Source organism: Pteropus medius, unplaced genomic scaffold (genome assembly GCF_902729225.1).
Source record: "Pteropus medius unplaced genomic scaffold, Ma_sr-lr_union100, whole genome shotgun sequence".
NCBI lineage: Eukaryota > Metazoa > Chordata > Mammalia > Chiroptera > Pteropodidae > Pteropus > Pteropus medius.
In genome coordinates, this window is record NW_024340696.1 from 21,338,674 (window position 1) to 21,361,516 (window position 22,843).

General features: G+C 32.7%; 1 protein-coding gene across 1 annotated transcript in view; it reads right to left on the bottom strand.

Moving 5' to 3' along the window:
- ASCC3 (activating signal cointegrator 1 complex subunit 3) overlaps window positions 1-22,843 on the bottom strand; it is a 261,881-nt gene that overhangs the window by 114,772 nt on the left and 124,266 nt on the right. The window contains exon 14 of the mRNA XM_039869401.1: window positions 15,986-16,120. Within this exon, the coding sequence (XP_039725335.1) occupies window positions 15,986-16,120 (135 nt within the window). The remainder of the gene's footprint in view (window positions 1-15,985; window positions 16,121-22,843) is intronic.

Sequence of the window (22,843 nt, forward strand, 5' to 3'; positions counted from 1 at the left end):
ATATACTGCTAAAGTAAGCAGTAGGATAAACAAGCCTAGAGGTTGAAACTAATGAAAGAGTACAATGTGTCTAGAGGGCATTATTCCGGGGGTGCTGGGTGAATGCCAGAAAATAAAGCTGAGAAGAAGAACTGGGGTCAGTCTTTACATGGTCCCAAGCATTGGTAAAAAGGGAGTCAATTAAAATTTTTTAAGCAGCGTCAGATTTGTTGTTTAGAGAGTTAACTTCACAGTTGTGCTAAGAACAGAGGCTGGAGGAGCAGCTCTGGGGCTACTACAACAATCCAGCTGAGACGATGAAGGCAGAGGAAATAGAGATATCACTTAAAGTATACTGTAAAGTGACCAAGACTAAAATGGGGATGAGTAGGACATGAAGGAAAGGAATGCGTTAGGATTGTTACGTTTATCCTGGCCTTGGTGCACTGAATATACACATGTGATGGGGAAAGTAGGATGAGGAGAGCCAATGCTTGTGGCTTAGGCTAGGCATTAGGAAGGTAGGAAGAAGATTCAGTTTGGGATGTGGTTTTGAAGACATCCGTTATAAAAACTTTGGCTTTTATTCTTAATTAAATGGAAAGTCGCTCAAGGTTTTTGAGCCAGAGAGAAAAAGGAGGGACCAGTTAGGTAACTCTAACACAACATCCCAGGTGAGATATGATGGTGGATTGGACCAGGGGTAAAACATTTGAATAAAATAATTAATAAGTCTAACACGCACATGCAAAACTCTACATATGTATCTCTCTTAGCTTTCTTAACAAATAAGAAATAAAAACTAAAATTACAGAAGTCTAAAAATTAATGAAAACTTATAGGTCAGAGTAAAGTTGTGCTCTCAGAAAATATCATATCTGAAACACTTATGTAACTAAATATGAAAATAATAAGTAAATTAAGTATCTAATTCAAGAAGTTAGAAAAATAAAAACGTAACAAAGCCAAGGAAAGAAGAAAAAAATGCCCAAATAAAGTTAAAATAGAATCTGATTTTAAAAATGTGAAATTGGTAAGTAAACACAAAAACTCTTTTAAAAGAAAAAATTAAACAAAAATAGACAATGGCTATTATTGGCTAGCAGGAGTTGGCAAACTATGTGCCAAACTGCTTGTTTTGTAAATAAAGTTTTACTGGAATACAGCCATATCAATTTGTTTAGATATTGTCTATGGCTGCTACTGAGTTACACCCGAGAGGTGAGTAGCTGTGACAGACATTATATGTCTACAGGCTTAAAATACTTACTATTTAGCCTTTTAGTAAAAGTAGATATATAGCTGTACACAAGCACAACAGCACAAGCACAAAATTAGTAATGTGAAAAAGGAAATGTTCAAGAGTATAGCAAAATTTAAAAGAAAAGAGTCTCTGTAAAATTCAATACAGTCCATTTATTTTCCAATTAATTAATTTATTTTATGTATAGTTGACATACTATATCATATTAGTTTCCAGTGAACAATAGTGATTCGACGTTTATATACCCTACGTGATCACCACAATTAAGTTTAGTAACCACCTGTCAACATACAAAGTTATTACAACATTACTGACCATATTCCCAGTGCTGGGTTTTACATCACCGTGACTTATTCATCTTATAACTGGAAGTCTGCACCTCTTATTCTCTTTCATCTTTTTTTGTTCATCCCCCCACATCCTCCCTTCTGGCAATCATCAGTTTGTTCTCTGTGTCTATGAGTCTGTTTTGTTCATTATTTGTTTGTTGTTTGTTTGTTTTTAGATTTCACATTTAAGTGAAATAATTTGGTATTTGTCTTTTTCTATCTGACTTATTTCACTTAGCATAATACACTCTAGGTCTATCCATGTTGTTGCAAATTATAAGATTTTATTCTTTTTTTTTTATGGCTGAGTAATATTCCATTGTGTGTGTGTGTGTGTGTGTGTATGTGTATGTGTATACACACACCACCCCATATATTCATCTATCGATGGATGCCTAAGTTGCTTCCATAGTATCAGAGGTTCCTAGAAAAATTAGAAATAGAACTATCATATGACCCAGCAATCCCCCTTCTGCTGTTTATGCTATGAACAAAAACACTAACTCAAAAAGATATATGTACCATGTTCATTGCAGCATTATTTACAATATCTATTTAAAAAACTGTTTGAAATGGATGACTTTCTAGGTAAATAACCATTTTACTAATATTTTATCCCAAGTGGTAAAAGTTATAAAATAAAAGCAATGGAAGAAAATTTAAAGGCTAACTAACATCTGGGCTTTCAAACTTTTCAAAGATGAATTAATTCTAATGTTATTAAGAGGCCCTACAGCACAGAAATAGAAGCAAAGCCTCAAAATTACTCTTACATGGACAGTTTAATATCACAATCATGGAGGTGATACTGAAGTTCATCTTAAAAAGTAAACCTGTATATTTATCCAGAAAATATTCAAAACTGAAGAATAATCAGGATGCTTGTTCCAACTATATATTAAAAATCTTATAAAAACAGAATAAGTAAAACAGTTTGATACTAGAGATGAAACAGTAAGACCACTGAACTAGAAGAGAAAGTCTAGAAATTGACTCAGGGAAATATGAGAATTTTGTATATTAAATTTTCAAATCAATAGAATAAGCAGAGAATATTCAGAAAAAAATATGACAGGTCCATACTATATGGAATAAGTTTTGGACAGATTAGAGATTTAATAATAAAAACTAAATTAAATTTAAAATGGGCTGGAGGAAATCATCAATGAAGTAGGTATGGCCTTTATAAGCAAGATAAAGCCCAAAGACTATAAGTAAGCTGATAAAAATTTCAGCATAGGAAAATATTTATAAACAAATCAAAATCAAAGTGTAACTAGAAAAAAATGTCTGTTAACACATATAACAGTACGTGTAATTTAATACACAATGAGCCAAGGATATAAACATGCAACTTATGGAAAAAAGAAATTCAAATGGCCACTATGGAAAATGTTCAGCTTCACTCATAAAGAAATGTCAGTCAAAATAATAATGAAGTACCATTTTCTGCCTATTAATCTGTCATAAACTTAAAAACTTTGACACTGTCCAGTGCTGGCAAAGTTATGTGGGCAAAGTAACTTCCTCGAAGTTATGGTATGAGGAAGTGTAAATTGGGACAATCTCCCTAGTGAACAGTTTGGGACCATTCACCAAAATTTTAAGTGCATGTAACCATGTTGATGGATAAATTCCACTGCTAGGAATTTTCCCAATGGACATTCTTGCAAATGCCAAGAGTATGAGCAAGAACGTTTACTGCAGCACTGTTAACAATAAAAAATAATTAGAAACGATAAAAATATCCATGAAAATGGGGCTGGGTAAATGAATTAAGATAATGTCTACATTGCAGCATACTATGTAGTTATTAAAAGAAGCTGTTAAAAGAATCAGATCTTTCTGTGTTGATTTGGAAGGATCTCCCTGACTTACTATTAAGTGAAAAAAGCAAGACATAAAAGTGTGTCTAACATGATTCAGTTTGTTCACACGGAAACTCACATGCAAACACACACGTTGGTAGTGGTACAAAATCTTCCTTTGAAAGAAATAGAAACATAGAGGCTTTTAACAGGAGTTGTATTTGGAGAAATGAATGGAGGAGAGATGGTGAAGACCACGACTCATGGAGCTAAACTTGTTTATTACAAGATGCCCGCTGCTTTCTGAAGTATCAGAACGATCACTGTTTTCTACCTGGTTTCCCAGGGTGAGTTCAACCTGGAGTCCAGGCTTTGCTATCCTCTGGATAGCTGGAGATATAATTTACCTTGTTCACATTCTCTGAACAGAGCATTAGATTCTCTAAGGAAGCCATTTGAGATTCAATACTATATTCACTGGATAAGTGTTTCTACACGTGGAAATTCAGCACAAAAGAACTCTAGCTGTGAGAGGGTAAAGGGAATCAGGTGTGTGCAGTTTAAGAATTATCTAAGCTTGGTTCCTCTGACCTTTATTTCCACTTTTCACAAGCAAACTTCCCATATAGGGCTTTATAGTCAGTAAAATTAGAATGGAACAGACAACTGCTAAGATAATCCATTAACATACAGAACGTACTACATTCTTTTTTCCCATTATAAGTATGAAGGACTTCCTTCTCTGACTTTACATATCTTTTTCTTACCCATGAAATGGAAAATAATGTATTTTACAAATGAATAAGGTTAAAATGTAACCACATCAAAAAGTTGACTTCTAAGCTAACACAACTACATGATTAAAAAACATGATAAAAAAAAAATCTGACAGCAAGCATTTGAGGATATTAAAGAACAAATTTGTGTTTTTCCCCCCATAAGAGCAAAAAATATACAGAATCAATATATGACCTTAAACTCAGATACAAACCCTTAATAAAAGAGCATGACGAAGTTGCAGAAGTAATTTACAGTGACGTTTGTAAGCTTTCTGAGGTAATTTATCTTGCTTGATAAGGTATGCTTTAATGTCGATAACTTAAAAGCCATTAGGAAAAAATAACTATTATTAAAACTAAAATTTAACTAGTAAGAGGCAAATATTTTCTTCCAAATGATACCATTTGTCTCATAATTATTAGTCAGCATGCCTTATGAATGTTAGAAAAAATATTATAAGTTTCATCTTTGGTAAGTGCTACTTTTATCATGCAGTGTTTATAAAGTTAAGCAGCATAAGACGGCGGGCCTCCTTACATTGCTAGAGGTTTAGCAATCTAAGGAATACAATATGCCTTCCTTCCCTACTCCTCTTTCTATTTAAAGCTTTATTTCACTTTAAAACTTATTCATTGAGACATCTGAAATTGGTCCCTTGGTGTCTATGACAAGAGAGCCAAAACCTGTAATACTCTGTCCTCTGTACAGTGGTCCCCAACCTTTTTGGCACCAGGGACTAGTGCTCCTATGAGAATCTAATGCCTGATGATCTGAGGTGGAGCTGAGGCAGTCAGTGATGCTAGCGCTGGAAGTGGCTGCAAACACAGAGAAGCTTCGCTCACTTGCTGGGTGCTCACCTCCTGCTGTGTGGCTTGGGTCCTAACAGGCTATGGACAATACCAGTCCGTGGCCCTGGGGTTGGGGTCCCCTGCCAGGCAGTCAGAAGGAAACCATCTACGTCCTCAGCATAAGGTTCAACAGTCATCAGCTCACTAGATCAACTAAACATGACTATGATCAGAATTTCTGATGATCATGTTAAAGATTTTAAAGCCTTAGTTTCAGAGACTTTGATTCTGATATCTGGCATGAGTACAGGTGGTAATGGGGAACCAATGATCTATTATATTATTGTCTCCATAATACTTGGTAATTTTTTGCTCTTGACTCAATTCCTTATCCTCTGTACTATTTCTCCATTTGAGAATACGAAATTCTCCACTCTACTCTCTGGAACTGCCACTCATTGATCAGCAAACAATGTCAATCTCTTATCTCACCTTGCCTTAATGAAACTTGACTCTCCTCCATGGACTCTGTTTCCCATGCACACCTCTCAAGTGATGGGGAATGATGTTTCTTCCTTATCACAATTTCCAGACCACTATGTATTAACTTTTTATAAAAAACCTCTGCTCCTTTAAGGTTCAGTATATCTGGCTCTGTCACCCAACCTTATCCAATGAAAACTTGATACCCATGGCTCCTAGTCTTCTGTCCATCCCAATTCCTGTCATCATCCTAGGTGACAATATTTTCCATGTGGACATTCAAAACCTTCACCCTTCGATTCCCATGGTCTCTTCCCCAGTTCAGCCATACCAATGATTATATTCTAGCCTTGTCATTAACCCACGACTGTACTACTTCCAAAATCACAAATACAAACATCTCAGTTTCTGACCAAAGATCTCTATAAGTCAAGCTTAAGCAATTCATTTTTCTAAGCTCATTCTTTATCATTAATGACGCTTACAATCACAATTTCTCTACTTTCATTTTATTCATTAGCAGTATCCCTCCCCCAATCCACACTCCAGTTCTTATTCTGGTTCTTTCCCTTGTTTAGACATCAGAGCCCAACATTTTAATCACACTCCTGCCAATTTCTTAAATTCATTTGCCTTTTTGTCATACCAGGCTAGCAAAATGCCAAACTCAGATGATCCAAGGTAGCTAGTGCTTAAGAAAAATTATATACAAGGGCAACTTGAGACCATTCTAAATCTATGATCACAATCTCAACAAACCCTTAACTTCGGACAGCAATTCTGCTATGTATTTATAGTTAGTTTGTTTTCACATGTGTCACAATATCTGCATTAGACATTTATTTGCTCTCTACAAACTTCTGACCACCGTATTACCCTTGACTTCCAGATAATGACCTTAACATTTACTTCATAAAGAAAATACAATACATCAGAGGAAACTCCCTCATCTTCCTGCCATATACCTGAAACCTATTAGCATTGGAACCCATCTTTTCAACCTTCCCTTCCATTATAATAGAAGTTCCCTAACTTCTATCTAAAGAAAATCTCTTTACTTGTTCTTTGGATCCTATTTGGATCCTGGAAGTCTTAAGACTCTTATATTATCTGTGGTCTCTTTTCTTTTTCATATAAATAATCAATAAATTTTAATCCTTTCTCACTCTTTCTTGAGTGGGTCTAAGACAATATGACATATCACTTCCACTTTAAAAAGAAAATAATATGTCTACCTTTCTGGGTACTATTTCACATTTTCTAGACACCACCCATTTTCCTTTTGTATATAAAGTAACTTCTCAAAATTGAAATCTGCACTTGAATTTTCTATATCTACACTCATTAGCCAACTTCATCTAGTTTTTGCTTTCCATTATGTGAACGAAAAGGCTCTAAATAAGATTATCAATGTCCATATTACTAAGTACAGGGAATATTTTGCAACCCTCATATTACTTGACCATCACAGCAGCACTCAATTTAGAAGTTCATTTCTCCTCTTCGAATCACTCTTTTCCTTGGGTTACACTCCCTTGGGTTTGCTCTGATTTGGAGGCTCCTTTGCTGGCTCATTCTCTTCTATCTACTCATTAAACACTGGAATTCCTCAAGACTTGGTTCTAGGCTCTTTTACCACTTCATATCCACTCCTATGGTTTCCCCACTCCAAAACAGACTGTGCTTCTGATATGTCAGACTCATATTCATCCAGATGCTTACTCTACATCTCTAAATAACCCAGACATCTCAAACCCAGCATGTCCAGATGGAATTCATGATCTGCATCCTTCCATTCAAACTAATCCTGCTCTACTATTCTTTTTCTTCATAAAATGACCCAACTACCCACTCAACAATACAAGCCAGACATCTTCTAGAAGCCAGAAAACTTCTAGATCTCTTTCCTGACCAACCACATCCCATTAACCACTAAGTCCTTTAGCAATTCTATTTCCTAAATATTCTTTAATAAATTAAACATCTCTAACTGGTCTTCCCATTCTCACTTGCCCTGCCTGTTTGTAGTGATCTTTTCTTTTTAATAAACACAAATCTGATTATGCCATTCCCTTCTTCACATTCCTTTAATCATAACCCATTAGTTTTAAGATAAAATACCAAATCTGTAATATGATATACAAGGCCTTCACAATCTGGCCCATGCTTCTAACATAAGACTCATCTTATGCTGCAAACCTGCCATTCTCTTTCATTCTCTACATTTTAGTAATGCTGATTTCATCCACTTTCCTCAATATGCTATTGTTTTTCTGTTGTCTGAGAGTTTTCCTAGAACACTCTGCTGCTGTACTTTTGCTTTGTGAACTTATAACCATCAAATCTCAGCTTAAATGTCACTTTGTTAGCTAAGCTTCCTCTAACATCATCAGTCTAGACCAGGTTCCCTAATTTTACTTTCCCTTAGCACTTTGTCTCTCTTCATTATTTATTAAAAGTGCAATTAGAATAAATTATTTAATTAGTTGACTAATCTTTCTGTCCTGCCAGAATATAAGCTCCATAAGGGTAAAGGTGCAGCTACTTTTTCTTCCTAAATATATTTTCACTTTCAATTAAAGCAAAGAATATTAATCAGTATACAACTTCCACGTCCTTCTATGAGGCCTTCCTGTATTGTATGTTTCCCAGGATTCTTACAGTCAGGGTACTGATGCAAAAATCCATTCTTCTAATTATATGCACTCAGGCAAAAACTAGACAATAGAAGTAAAGAGGAAATTATTTTCCTGCTGTTGTCTTTTGCTGGCAAGCAAGATCTTGGAGAAACGAGGGCTGAAAGTTATAACGGATGTACTATACATTCAAGATTTGCTTTTCTCATGTATTCATGAATGTTGAAAGGCATCTGTAGTAGTGACTTCTATTCCTCTAATATTAACAACATTATAGTTAAGTACCCAATTTCTTTTACAGAATTCTTTTCTATTTAAAATGTATCTAGAGTGGTTTATTTCCTTTACTGAATCCTGACTGATACAACACATGTCTCCCTCAATCCACTTTTATCAGGCTGATAGCAGAGTTCATTTATATTGGTACCTATTGATCTACTACAGTAACTGGTAGGTAGCTTACACTCAAAATATTCACTAAGTGACCACCATTAAAAACAGAGGCACATATGTACACAATCAATTCACAATGACTAGCGTAATTGCCATAACCAATTTCCATGTCATTTCGGCTGTGCCAATTATTTACTTTAACTTGGGAGAGAGAAAGTACCATGTTCTTTGTTCCATGTTATATCCCTTGAATAGACCTTGAAGGCAATATGCGAAGTAAAATAAGTCAAGCAGAAAAAGAAATACTATATGATCTCACTTATATGTGAAATCATTTCACATAACACTTGATCCTGGAACAACATAGGTTTGAACTGTGTGGGTCCACTTATATGTGGATTTTTTTTCAATAAATTACAGTTGGCCCTCCATATTCCCAGGTTTCATATCTGTGGATTCAACCAACAGTATTTGAAAACAGTATTTTTGATCTGTGGTTAGGAATCCAGAGAGGAAGAGGGCTGACTGTATGCACTGATCTGTGCCATTGTATATAAGGGACTTAAGCATACCTGGATTTTGGTATCTGCAGGGCTTCTGGAACCAATCCCCCAAGAATACCAAGGGATAACTGTGGTTAAGTTTCTAGGCAGTCAAAAGTTATACGTGGACTTTCGTCTGTGTTGGGGGGGTCATATCCCCTAACCCCTGCATTGTTCAAGGGTCAACTACATATGTAAATCAAACCATCATGCTGTACACCTTAAACTTATAAAGTAATGTATGTCAATATATTTCTCAATTAACTTGGGGATAAAAATACTCTTACCAAGTCAGTCATATATATGTTAGACTATATTGAAATGAAAACTTCGGCCATGGGAATTTCCCCTGCTTGGAAGAAAATCAGTCCTAATTTTCAGCACTTATATTCTGGTTATAAAACTTGGTTCTTCCAACAAACTTCGATAGCTCCCCACTGCATATAGAATCTAAACACTTAAGCATGAAATTTAAGGTCCTCTACATTCTGGCCAAAATCTACTTGCCTAGCCCTTCATGCACCTTATAGTCCTGTGAAACTAGAACACTCTTATTCTCCAAATATAACCAGTAGTTTCCTTTGACCATGTTCTCTTTCTCCTCTTGGAATATTCTTTACCCTTACTGCTTGCTGTTTATTGAAATATGAAACCACTGGCCTGAATTAATCTACTTATTTTTTTGTGCTCCCATTGAACTGTTTGTTCTCTCATGTCATTTACCAGATTTTGCTTTATATATATATATTTCCAAATCTTCTGTGAGATTGCCTGTGTCTTAAAGGCACAGAGAGACTCTTACCTGTTTGGCCACTTATTTTCAGTGGCACAAGACAATCGATCAACTGAAATAAAATTGATGTCAATTTAGGATTGGATGTCATATATTCTCTAAAGTCATTGCTCTAAATAGTTATATAATATTTAATTGAATGCCTACCCATGATTTACTTTAAAATTATCTTACTGTTGGATACTTATGCTGTCTGTAACTTTTTTTCATAATAAATAATGTGTTGGAACAGAACTCTTGGTGTTGATTAACTTTAATGTTTCCTTGAAAAGATTCCCAGGTTTAGGATTTCAAAGTTAAAGAGTACGAAAAACAGTGGCTCTTAAACTACATGCCAAAATGTTTTTAAAAGGATTAAACTGATCATTGCCAAAGGAAAACTAGAAGTGTGCCAAATCCTCAAATCATCTTCAGAACTGGACATTATTATTTCGGTTTTTGACAATTTATTGGGTTTAAGAGTTAGTTTACTAATTTATACAATTTTACTTAATTTTTTCTTTCTTATTTTTACCTATTTTATTTCCTCTTTTTGCTCATTTACTTACTGAAAACTTCATGTTTTAGTTATTAAATAAGAACATATCTAAAGATGCAGATATTAATTAGTCTGTTGTATCTGTTACTAATATTTTCCCCAAACTGTTTATCACCTTTTGCAATTTAATATATTTTGTTGTCCAAAAGCTTTAAATTTAAAATGTGGTCTAAGTCATCACGCTTTTTTAATAATTAAAATAACTGGGGTGACATTAGTTAATAAAAACAAATAGGTTTCAAGTGTACAATTCAATTATATGTCATATGTATATTGTATTATGTGTTCACCACCCAAAGTTAGCGATTTCCTTCTGCCACCAAATATTTGACCCCCTTCACCCCTATCTACCTCCCCCGCGACCCCTTCCCTCTGGTAACTACTAATCCATTGTCCATATCCATGAGTCTCTGTCTATCATATTTGTTTGTTACTTTTAGTTTTATATACCATATATTAGTGAAATCAAACAGTTCTCAACTTTTTGTCTGATTTATTTTGCTTAGCATAATAATCTCGAGGTCCACCCATGTTGTTATAAATGGCAGCATTTCATCTTTTCTTATGACTGAGTAATATTCCATTGTTTACATGTACCATGTCTTCTTTATCCAATCATCTATCGATGGACACCAGTTCTTTCCATGTCTTGGCCACTGAATAATGCTGTAGTGAACATATGGGTGCATATATCTTTGCAGATAAATGTTCTCAAGTTTTTTGGGTAAATACCCAGAAGAAGGATTGCTGGGTCATATGGTAATTCAATTCTTAGTTTTTTTGAGGAACCACCATACTGTTTTCCATAGTGGCTGTATCAATTTACATTCCCACCAGCAGTGTATGAGGTTTCCTTTTTCTCTGCATCCTCTCCCACATTTGTTATTATTTGTCCTGTTGATGACAGCCATTCTAATAGGTGTGAAATGTTATCTCATTGTGGTTTTGATTTGCAATTCTCCAATAGGTAGCAAAGTTGAGCATCTTTTTAATGTCTGTTTCAGTCATCATTCTTTAAAGCTGTAATCTCCTTTCCTTCAAAACTGACATGTAACTATTTACAGAGTGTCTACTATGTGTCAGGCAAGATCTATGACACCTCATTTATTACAAAAATCTTAAGACACAGGTATCGTTGCCACTTTGTATGTACTAAATTATGGCTTGAGGAAGTTAAAAGACTATGTTAGAGTATCTGAGTCAAGATTAATACCCAAGTCTGCCTGGACACAAAGCTTTATTCTTTGAGTCTACTTCCTTTTGAAAACAGAAAAGCTTTGCTTCCAAAATCCATTTAAACACACAGTTCCGTTTCTTATTAATTTTCTTTGATTTTATTTTAAAAAGAATATACTTTGACATTCTGTGTGATTACAACAGACAGTAAAATTACTATTTTAGCCTTCAAAAGGATGAGGTTGACAGGGTGGAGGCAAGAATAACCTCTGAGAAGATCACATTTTGCATATATTTAAAATAAAAAATAAGAAAAAGGGCGCTATCGGACACCTGCTATTGTATTTACTTAACAAGTATCATCTACTCCAGGAAGAAGAAATTCTAATTTTATTTGACCATATTGACACTATAAAGCTGCCAAAGGAGAAATAAAGCTATCAATATTATCAGATAACATGTATCAAAGCCAGATTCCATTAACTTAGGCAAAAGTTAAAGCTAATCTATGAAAACAACAAGGAGGTGGTTGGTATATCTAGATAACATTAAAAAGTCATACAAATGACACTTTAAGGTAGCTTGAGGCACATATTATTATTATTGGATTTTTCTCAGAGTTCTGATTTAATATTTCCAATAGCTACATTCATGAGGTGTGATAGACCATTAAAAAAAACAAAACACCTCTTAATATCATTAATATATATATAAAATTAAACCACATTAGTGCCCATAAATCAGAGAAATACAGTATAGGGGTGAGTGGGAAGATAGAAATACTCATATCAGCACTGGAATATTTAAAGCCTGTTAAAAATTTTGTCCTTAAAGGAAAAAAAAACTGACTGAGATCTTGAATGAAACAGAACCTGAAGATCTCAACTGAAACATTCATTCAACTTAAAATTAAAATCATAATTGAAAAATAATAGCTTAATAATAAAAATGTCTGTATCCCTAATGATATACTTATGTTTCCCTGAGGTATGTTCTATTTTACAGAAAATTGTGGCTTCTTAAGAGAGTATCCTTGTGGGAGAGGGAGGAAAGTAATAATATTCAAGATAAATTAGGAAAACTTACCCATATTGCTTGTTATTGTTTTACCATTTTAAATTTAGTTATTAATATATATTTTAGGTAGATTTCTATAATAGAATATGTAAAGTTTTATCATTATTAAGCCAGTTTCCAAAATAATTTCATATATCACTCCATTTGTTTGGCACAATATACTACTAGGTGTTATTTATCTTATTACTATTCCATTTGACAGAAGAGAAAGTTTATAAAATGTTTGGGCGTTCAAAGCTACAGGGCTTCTAGAGGTCATATTTTTCTGTTAATGTGCCCTCTTGCTTTGGGCTTCATTTGGAATTCCTGAGACACTTCTTTCTCCAGGGGGAACCCCAAGCTCCATCTCTACAGCTTAAGCGACTCTTGGGCACTTCACTTTCCTTACTCTATTTTCTTGTTTTGGTAGACAATTTGAAAATATAGTAGGTTTTTCAGCTTAAGTATTAAAGATGGGAATGATATGAGGAATCCTGAAGTAATTACTACTTACTGGGAAGATAAGACTCATTTGAACTGTGGCTAAAGCACAGAAATAGCCTTATTACTTACACACGTGCACACACACACACCGCACAAGCATTTCCCTAATGGAGTTTTCATTTATTATTTATACAAACAAAATTATAATACGTTGAATAAAACTATGAAGAAATGCTCTTAAAAACCATAATTGGCAAGTCAGGAATTGAGATGGTTACATTAAACACTTTGGGGAAAAGTATCACTGTGGTACGGTAGAGATTTAGCTATATTTAACAGCACATATGAGGCTAAATTACTATGTATGACCATAGCAAATTTACCTTCTAATTTTAGTTTAATGTTTTGAGTACTTAATTTCCCATTTTTCAAAAACATGGGAAGAAGTAGCTCCTACCATCAAAATAATAGCTTCCTTAGAATTGCTAGACTATTAATACTATTCAAGTTCAAAAGGCACTTTAAGAAATAGGAAGAAATATACAACTAACACTAAAAAAAATCTAAAATTCTAAAGCTTTGATAAAACATTCAGAAAGATTACCTTATCTTTTGTTATCAAATAATATCCACTGTGGAGGGGCCAACTTTTTTGAATCTCTCTTTGGGAGAAATGAGGAATAGGGTTGGGCTGAAAAAAATGTTCTTCCATTTTATCTTAAAAAATAACACAAAGCTATAAAGACAACCCAGACTGGATTTGACCTGTTTGCTTTTGAACAATTAAGATGCAATGTGGTGAAAAGGGTAGATTTTAGAGTCAGATTCACTCAAATCATGGCTAAACTACTTATCACAGGGGAGTCTCTGGGAAAATTATTCTCTCTCCTGGTTTCAGTCTCCTTATCTGTAAAATGGGGATAAGAATCTTAAGAGACAGAATAATGGTGCTGATCATGAGAAAATTAAAATGAGGACAAGTCTTACAATGTTTGTCTCAGAAACACAAAGACAAAAAGGAAAAGTAATTTTAGGATACCTACTATATAAAGTATTTATTAATAAATGTTTGTGGAATTCATTCTTCAAAAAATCTAATAATAACAGTTAGATCAGGATAAAAGTATAATAAAAATACCCCTCAAAAACGTATAATAAAAATAACTACGGATTTTCAAATCTTTCCAACTGTATTAATACTTTTCATTTCTCCACATTTTTTCAGCATAGTGATCTGTGATCTGTTTGATGACATTGTTTTAAATAACTATTATTTGAAAAAGTCTCTATATAAATTATTTCTATATGCTTTAGAATATTTTATGTTATATTTGAATTCCTTACACATATATCATCATATCAAGGGATAATGATACAAACCTATACCATAGGTTGTTGTGAGGATTGAATGAGTTATTTATTATAAAGCAATGAAAACAATCCCTGGCACTAGTAAACACTTGATAACTATTAAACACTATTCTTATAACAATTAAATAATAAATCTGCATTATTTGGAATAGTTATAGCTCTCAGAACTGAGAACTAAGAAATAACCAGAAATCCACAAGGTGGCTCTCAAGGCTTGGTTTTTAAACACAATAGACTTGCTTTGTATTTCCAAAGAAATAAAATAAGACTTATATACACCAATCTGACTTTTCAAAGACTCTCATATATTCATAATTAATAAATAACTGGAAGAATACAACGTTGTATAACAAGTGTTATATAATAGAAATTTTTATAAAGTGAAAGAAATGAAAATGGTAAGTTTTGTAGTTCTAAATTGAAAGAGAATCTGATGTTCAAAACAATTGGCATCACATTATCATATTCAGAATTTAAAATATCAATAAAAATGGTGAACTTTATAGTGCAATCATAACAATTAAATATATTTTACTAAGACTGATAAATGTAAAAGTGCATAGAACAATGTCTGGCACCTAGCAACTGGTCAGTAAACATTATTTAAATTTTATGTTATGCATATAAAATACTTTGAAGTTACTATCATTTTATGCCCATAGATTTTTTATTTTAGAATTTATTTTCATAGCTATAAATCAGGGCAATCTTCTTCTGTAAATGGACAGGGAGTATTTTAGGCTTTGTGGGCCATATAGTCTCTGTAGCAAGTATTCAATTCTTCCTTTATAGTGCCAAAAAGCAGCCATAGACAATAAAGAAAGGTGTCTGGCTCTTTTCCAATAAAACTTTAATTACAAAATACAGGTGACTGCCTTTAGCCCTTGGACTATAGTTTTCCCACTGCTGATCTAGACCATTATCTGATATAATTAAGTAAAATCTGTAAATCTTAGAATGCTATCGATATCCAAATTATCTAGAGATGTGCTTCTTAAACTGTAATGTGCATAAAACCACCTGGGAATCAAGTTCAAAAGCAGATTATAATTTGGTAAGACAGGTGGGGCCTGAGGTTCTTCATTTCTAATGAGGGTCCATGCTTTTTAGGCCTTTTGAGCATACACCGAATAGCAATGCAGTTGTTCTTAAACTTTTTGGTTTCAAATGTTTACATTTTTAAAAAGACCTTTTGTTTATGTAGGTATGTCCGTCCATACTAACCCTAGAAATTAAAACTGAGAAATTAAAAAAAAATTATCAATTATTTCTTTAAAGGAACAATAATAAATATATTAGATATTAACATATTTCATGGAATTTAACTGTATTTTATGTTTTAACTATATTTTAAAGAGCAGTACTAAACATTATAATTATAACCATATAGAAAGAAGTAATAATTGAACAATCATGCATTGAGATTCTGTGAAAGATCATTAAGTAAAGAAAAAAGTCAAGATTATAACATATTAAGTCTGTAAAATTAACTTCTTGGAAATTGGAGACCATGGATCTTTCCTGTATAAAATACCTATTACATATAATAAATATAGCCGGAATATTTGCTTTAGTTCTTGTATCTTGCTGCAATTTGTCCCCTACCTGTTTTTCTGCATGTCCATATTCAGGTCTTTGTGTAGGTAAAAAGTAGGAAATCTGGCCATTGTTTTTGGCTCTTTCTATTAGAGACATAGCTGTTCTTACAGTGGCATTTCGAGCATGTACAAACACCATCACCTAAAATAAAGGAAAGCAGTTTATTTAATATTCAAATTCATTCAAAGATGGTTTAATACTAGTCTGGAAATCCCCCCATCTATACAACTATTAATTTTGCAAAATAAAACCCCAGTTCATGAATTTTCTAACATTTATTTTAGAACAAAGTATGTATAGGATAAAGACAAGTTAAATAAAATTCAGTAACATGGCTTTATTTGTTATTAGTCTACAGCAGATGTTAGAACTGAAATTAATGAACTATATAAAATGTAGAGTTTAATTTATGCATCTTCTCTTTTGAAGACATGATTCATTAGCACAATCATATATTATAAGGACAGAATACAAAAATATATAAGAGCCTTATTGCTCCATAGACAATGAAATTTTCAACGTCATAAAGATTTTAAAGAAATTTAAAACAATAAAGAATATCCTTCCTTAGACAAAATCATGTCTAAGAATAACCATTTAAAAAAGAATTCAGGGGACTGTTGGAGATGAAAATGCTTCTAGAGAGGTATTTGTAATTTTTTGTTGTGGTAGACCTTTCTGCGGAATTATTCACAAAGTGACTATGTAAATCTGAATTAGGGGAAAGTCACATGTCTGGATGCTTTGTCAAAGAGAAGTGGAAAATAGTACGTTCAGGGACATTCACCAGGTGGAATGTAAATGCAACTGAAGAGAATAATTAAGGGAGTGATTAGCATCCTGTATTTGCTGTCTATCAGGGCCTGCCTTCTCTCCTCTGTGATGTTTCTTCCTTGGCCTTCACTTCCTCCCATATTCATCTCAACCTCAGCCTTCCCAAAGAGTTATCACTGTGATAAAAAGTAATTTTATTCTTTCATATGGGCAATAGATCATTTTCAATTTTATATGGCATGAATAAAAGCATCTTTAAGTAACTGACATTTTTATCAATCTGAAACAAACAATCTAAAAGATAATCACTGTGGGTAGTACTTTGGATGACTTAAAGACAAGTTCTAGTCCCCGTTTCTAAGCAGACTGACATCTCCAAATCTCTCTGGAGTCACTATGGCATTCCCCTTAAGCCTCAGCAATGTGAAGTTCCTAATTCTTATTTCTTCTTCTTCTCAATATCTCCCCATATTCAGTTAATTATGTTTTTCTGGAAGCTAAAACTTTGGTGTTATTTTCAGGCTGCACATTTAGGAGGATATGCAACTGACTGTTTTGAGTCATGGAATTAATAGGTTCATTTGAGTTGACCTAAGTAAAAGAAGAGATCAATTTGAGGATTAACACAAAAGTTAAAAAAGAAGGAGGTCTGGGATTTGACCAGAAAAGAGAGTGACACAGATGTAGAGCACATGTTATATAATTAACTCATAGTAATCTTATGTTTATAATCTTGTCAAAGAACATGTCCCACATATGGTATGCTGATTAAAATTCACAGAGCAAAATCTCAAATAATCATTCAAGAAACTAGAATTTTCCACTTAAATAACTAACATGCTTTTGGGGTATATTATAAATAAAGAGCAGATAATCTGGAGAAGACAAGAAATTCCTCAATGAAAAAACCCCAAAGTGTCAGAGAATATAAAACAAGCATTGCAATTCATCTAGAGAAATTTTGCACAAGTTAATCACAGCTTTCAAGGATATAAAAGCTTGAGATTTCACTTTGTCAGAGCTCTAATCTATTTGCCGCTACTAATGTGTTTTTAAAAATATAATCATAAGAATATTTGTAAAGAATACACTAATAAAATTTATTTCAGAAAGTTTCATGGATACTGGAAAATTCTTGTTTTCCTTATTTTCAACTAAAAAAAATCTGATTTTGATAGGCTCTTTAGCTTTCTGGGGAAACATCTTTACCTCATGTCAAGAGACTGCCATTTAATACCACTGTGATATTTTCGTAATTACTGCCATAAGCTGTTTAATATTAAGCTAGATAGAAAATTCTGTTAGCCATAATGCCCTGCTGAAGTTTCACCAGTTCAGAATCTGTCAAATTCTTATCATTCTGTTTTTTGCAAAAGGTAAGGCCATTTCAACTGTGAATTTCTTTGTAAAGGGTAAAGCTGATTTTTTTTCTCTTATATAAAAATAAATTTTATCACATAAAGCCTCATTAAACTTCAACATTAAATTTTTTTAAAAATCTCAATTAAAATAAAGTTTCTTATTATTTTATTAATTTATTCATTCAGTCAAACATTTTTGAGCATGCAGTCAGTACCAAGCCCTGAGAGAATTGCTGTGAAAAAGAGAGACAAAGTCCTTGCCCTCATGGGGATGAGAATCTAGTATGAAGGATTAAATAAAAACAAATTTTTTTTTTTACTTAATAAATATTTACTGTCATATACCTTAAAAGGAAAGATGAAAATAGATAAGATATGGTCTTATCTATGAAAGACATGTACAATTTAAGGCAGGAGATAAAACTGTATACATAATTTAGGCAGCTGACCCAAAAGATGGATAGAGTGTGTCTAACACAGGAACGCTAAAGTAGAGCTAGTGGGTCTCCTTCATTAATGCATCCCAAGATATTTACACAGTATCTATTGTGTGCCAAGCAATGTACTAAACACCAAGGATACAATGATAAATGATATGTTCCAAGGCTCTAAACTGGAACACTATTGTTATGTTGAGAAAGAATCACTAGTAATCAGTTTTATCTGTAGATGAAGGTGTAGGCTATAGAAGGGGAGTGCAGGCTGGATTCTCTTTCAAAGTTTCTTACTGAGGCCCAGGGACCACTTCATCAGAACCACTGCTGTTGCTTGTTAAAATAGATTTCTGGATTCTCCTTTAAAATCAACTGGGGAAAAGTATCTAGATGTGGAGTCTAGAAATTGAATTATTAATAACGATTGAAATGATCACTGCACTGTTGTGTGAACTTAGTTAATATCATCACCAACTTAATGTTCTCCTCCAACATAAAAAGTATAAAAAGGAACATAAAATCACCACTACAAAGATGATTTTAAAAATTCCCTAATAACCTATCTTTATTTACCTATACATATGAAATATTAAGGAATATTAAGGTATTTTATAAAACCAGTATAGCCCCAACATCATTTCCTAGATGGTCTAGGGTTTTATAATGTAACTAGATTTCTATTCTCCATTATTCATATGCCACATTATGCAAATCCTGTTGAAATAACAGATACGAAGAACATAAGGAAAAATAAAATATGACCTTAAATCTTCATTAATTATTTTAGTCCGACTTGTCAACTTATCATTTTGCAAATTATTTTGTACTGCAGCCAAGAGAAATATTAGTTACAACTTAAAGTAGCAATTTCTTTTTATTAGAGAATCCATCATGTCTTGTTCAGTAAAATAAACTCTTTTTCTTATTAAGAATTTTCTGTCTAGAGGCTCCAACAGAAGCCACTGCAAGATTTTGGGTCTCTATAAACATACTTGATTTTATGGTTTGTTAATTTGTTAATTAATTTAAACAGACACATGAAAATTAAAACTAACAAAGAGGACAGCATTATTTCATTTGGCAGAAATAAATCCAAATTAATCTTAGAAACACTATTGGTAACCAAATAGCAACTAAATAAGCATGTGTCATTAAATAAGATTAGAACAGTAGGTTCAAGTCAATAAGGTTGGTAATTTTTAAATGTTTTATAAAACTGTGTATATTTTTATTTGGGGTTTGTTAGGTTACTGCATTTAAAAATATTTTATATCTTATTTTTAGTTTTTAAAAAGCCATTTAGTTTAAATATATAATGAAATCTGTCCTGGACTGGGAAACAAAGTATGTGAATTTGAGTTCTGGTTATATTACTTGACTTGCCAATGAAAGTGTTCTTCACATGAAATGCTGATTAAAATTAACTCGAGTAAAAGATCAGATAATCATTTAAAAAACCTGGAATAGTTATGTAGCTGATATTGTTTCAGTGTATTAAAAGGAAAGAACACATTTGACAAAAACCAAAAAAATCTACTTTGAAATATTAAATATCAGTGTGATTTAAAACAAATTATTTAATCTCTTTGATAATTTCTTCCAGTCCACAGATAGTTTACCAGTGTCACAGGATTACCATAAGGATTGAAAGATATAATGTAAATGAAAACACTAATTTAGTAAAGTAATAGCTGTCAAATTTTTAAATGCTTCAAAAGAAATGGGTAGACTTGTTATAAACAAATTGATGCTCCTTCTCTCTATCTCTTTTTCTGATTAAGTAGATCTGAGACAAGCCAAGAATCTGCATTTCTATCAAGTTCTATGGAGATGCTAATACTCTTTGTACAGGATCTTTTGAGAACCTCTGTGGGAGCTGGTATTAGGTATACAGGAGCTGGTATTAGGTATACATCCTTTGTAAGGATGTTATGCAAGATGAACTAGGAATCAAAAAATTAAAAATAATATTTAAGCCTGAGATTATTTGACAAGAGAAGGGAGGATTAAATGTGAAATCCTGAATCAAGTCTCTTTCCTAAAAATTTTCATTAAAGAAAGACTAAGAATGGAAATATCTGAAAAAATACAAAATGGCAGACATAAGCAGTATGTTCTACAATATATGTATAGGATTGGCTCTTACAAGGGTTAAAGAAGGAAGTTTGAGGGTGAGGAGTTTGAGGCAGATGTCTATGGTTTTAACAAGTCCTCTAGGTGATTTTGATGCATGTTAAAATTTGAGAGCCCTGCATTAAGGGCAGCTATTGTAAATGGAAAAAAAAATTGCTTCTTCTCTTTTAGAATGGTTTTGTTATGTACTATCTTTGGGAGAATTAAGAAAATAGTTAAATCATTTTTCATATTTCATAGTTTGAATAAAGAGTGTCACTACAGATGTATTTCAGATATATTTATATACTGTAAGAACATGTAGGCGAAAATAGTTTTTATTGCTATGGTCGTATTACCAAACCTGTAGTATCAGGTAAATGCATGCTGTGATCCCAAGAGTCATCTGTTGTAGGATACTACAAGTTACTACAGAGTTCTCATTTTAGGCCTGCCAATGCTTGCTAGCGAAACCACTCAGGTCATCCAAAGATCTTTAAACCTCGGTACAGTTTCCTCATGTAGTTTTTACATTTGCTTAGAAATACCATAGTTTATTTAACCAGTCCTTGTTTGATAGACATTTATATTGTTTACAATTTTTTCTTATTTAAAGCAATGCTGTAATAAATAACTCTGTATATAAGTCGTTTCACATGTTTGTAAATATATTTGTTGGATAATTTCATAGAAGTGGAATTATTGGGTCAAAATATATATGACTATTCATTGAACTATGTCTTTATTCTGGATATTTTCTGTTTACTATTGGGCATATTTTTCCTTATCAATTTACAGATACTCTTTGGAAAAAAGTATGCTTTGTCTTTTTCTACATTGGAAATATTTTGTTCTAGTCTATGCTATATCTTTTGACTTTGTTTACAGTATTTTATTAAGTATGAAAATAGTTATTTTTTCTTTAAATCTGTCAGCATTTTTCTCTGGCTTATGGGAAATTCATAGACAAGGAAATGAAAATAGTCATAGGCATTTGAAAAGATGCTGAACTTCACTAGTACTGTGTAAATCCAACGGTAGTACAAACAGAGTGGTATTTTGCTCTTGCACATATACATACACAGATCTAAAAGATATCCATGATATTGTGCTATGTGAAAAAATATCAAATTGAAGAACAATTTCCATAATATTATCCTGAGTGTATGTGTAAAGGGTGTGTGTGTGTGTTTAAAAAGAGGAAGATATGAATGGACATCCACCAAATTAATTAACACAACAGGAGGGAGATAAAATGATAACATTTCCTTTGTATATCTTGTGTTGTCTTACCCATTGAAACAAGCCTTAACAGTTTTACAATTAAATAAATAAATTATATTGAACAGGGGAATGATCAATAATGACAATGAGGTTATAATAGTATATTTATATTATATTATTATACTAGTATATGTGATACGATTATTTTATCGCTAAGGGAATTATAGCGTCAAGGTAAAAATTTAAAGAATACATATTTAACAATGCACTTATAACGATGCTGGCTGTACTTTTGATCTAAGTGACAAATTTATCTTTTAGTTTACCTAGAAGTGCTTTAAGAAGAAAAAGAAGAAATGATATAACAGAAGAAAATAGCATTTCAAGAGAAAGTAAACAGAGGTCAAAGGTACAGAGAAGAAAGAATATTCCATACAGTGGTGAATACAGACTTTGGCAAAAGTGGACATGTGAACTGGAAAGGCAAAACACATCTTCATTATAAAATATACACGAAGATAAAGAAAAAAATTCATTCAAGACTCAGAAAAAAATGATACCACTAAAATATACTTGAAAAGTTATTTTTTGTTAGAGAAAGATTATAAAATGAACAGTTAGAAGGCCATCATTGTGAAAAAATATGGATTTTTGTAAAGGAATATACATTACAGGATAATAAAGAAAATATGGCTTAAGAAAGTGTAAAAAAAAAATAGATGAAACACAGACAAAACCTAAAGATGATTTTTGAATTGTAATTTGACAGGATAATGGACAGAACAATTTTAAAAGGTGAGGTTATTTAAAGAAAAAAAGGAGGACTCTAATTTTTATGAAAAATGAAAATGAGCAAGAAAGTAGAGAGGTATCCCTGAGAAAGAGTTAGTATTGTTGTTTGTGATAGAGCTTATACAAGAAACTTTCACTTAAACATTTTAAAATATAGCTTTGTAGCC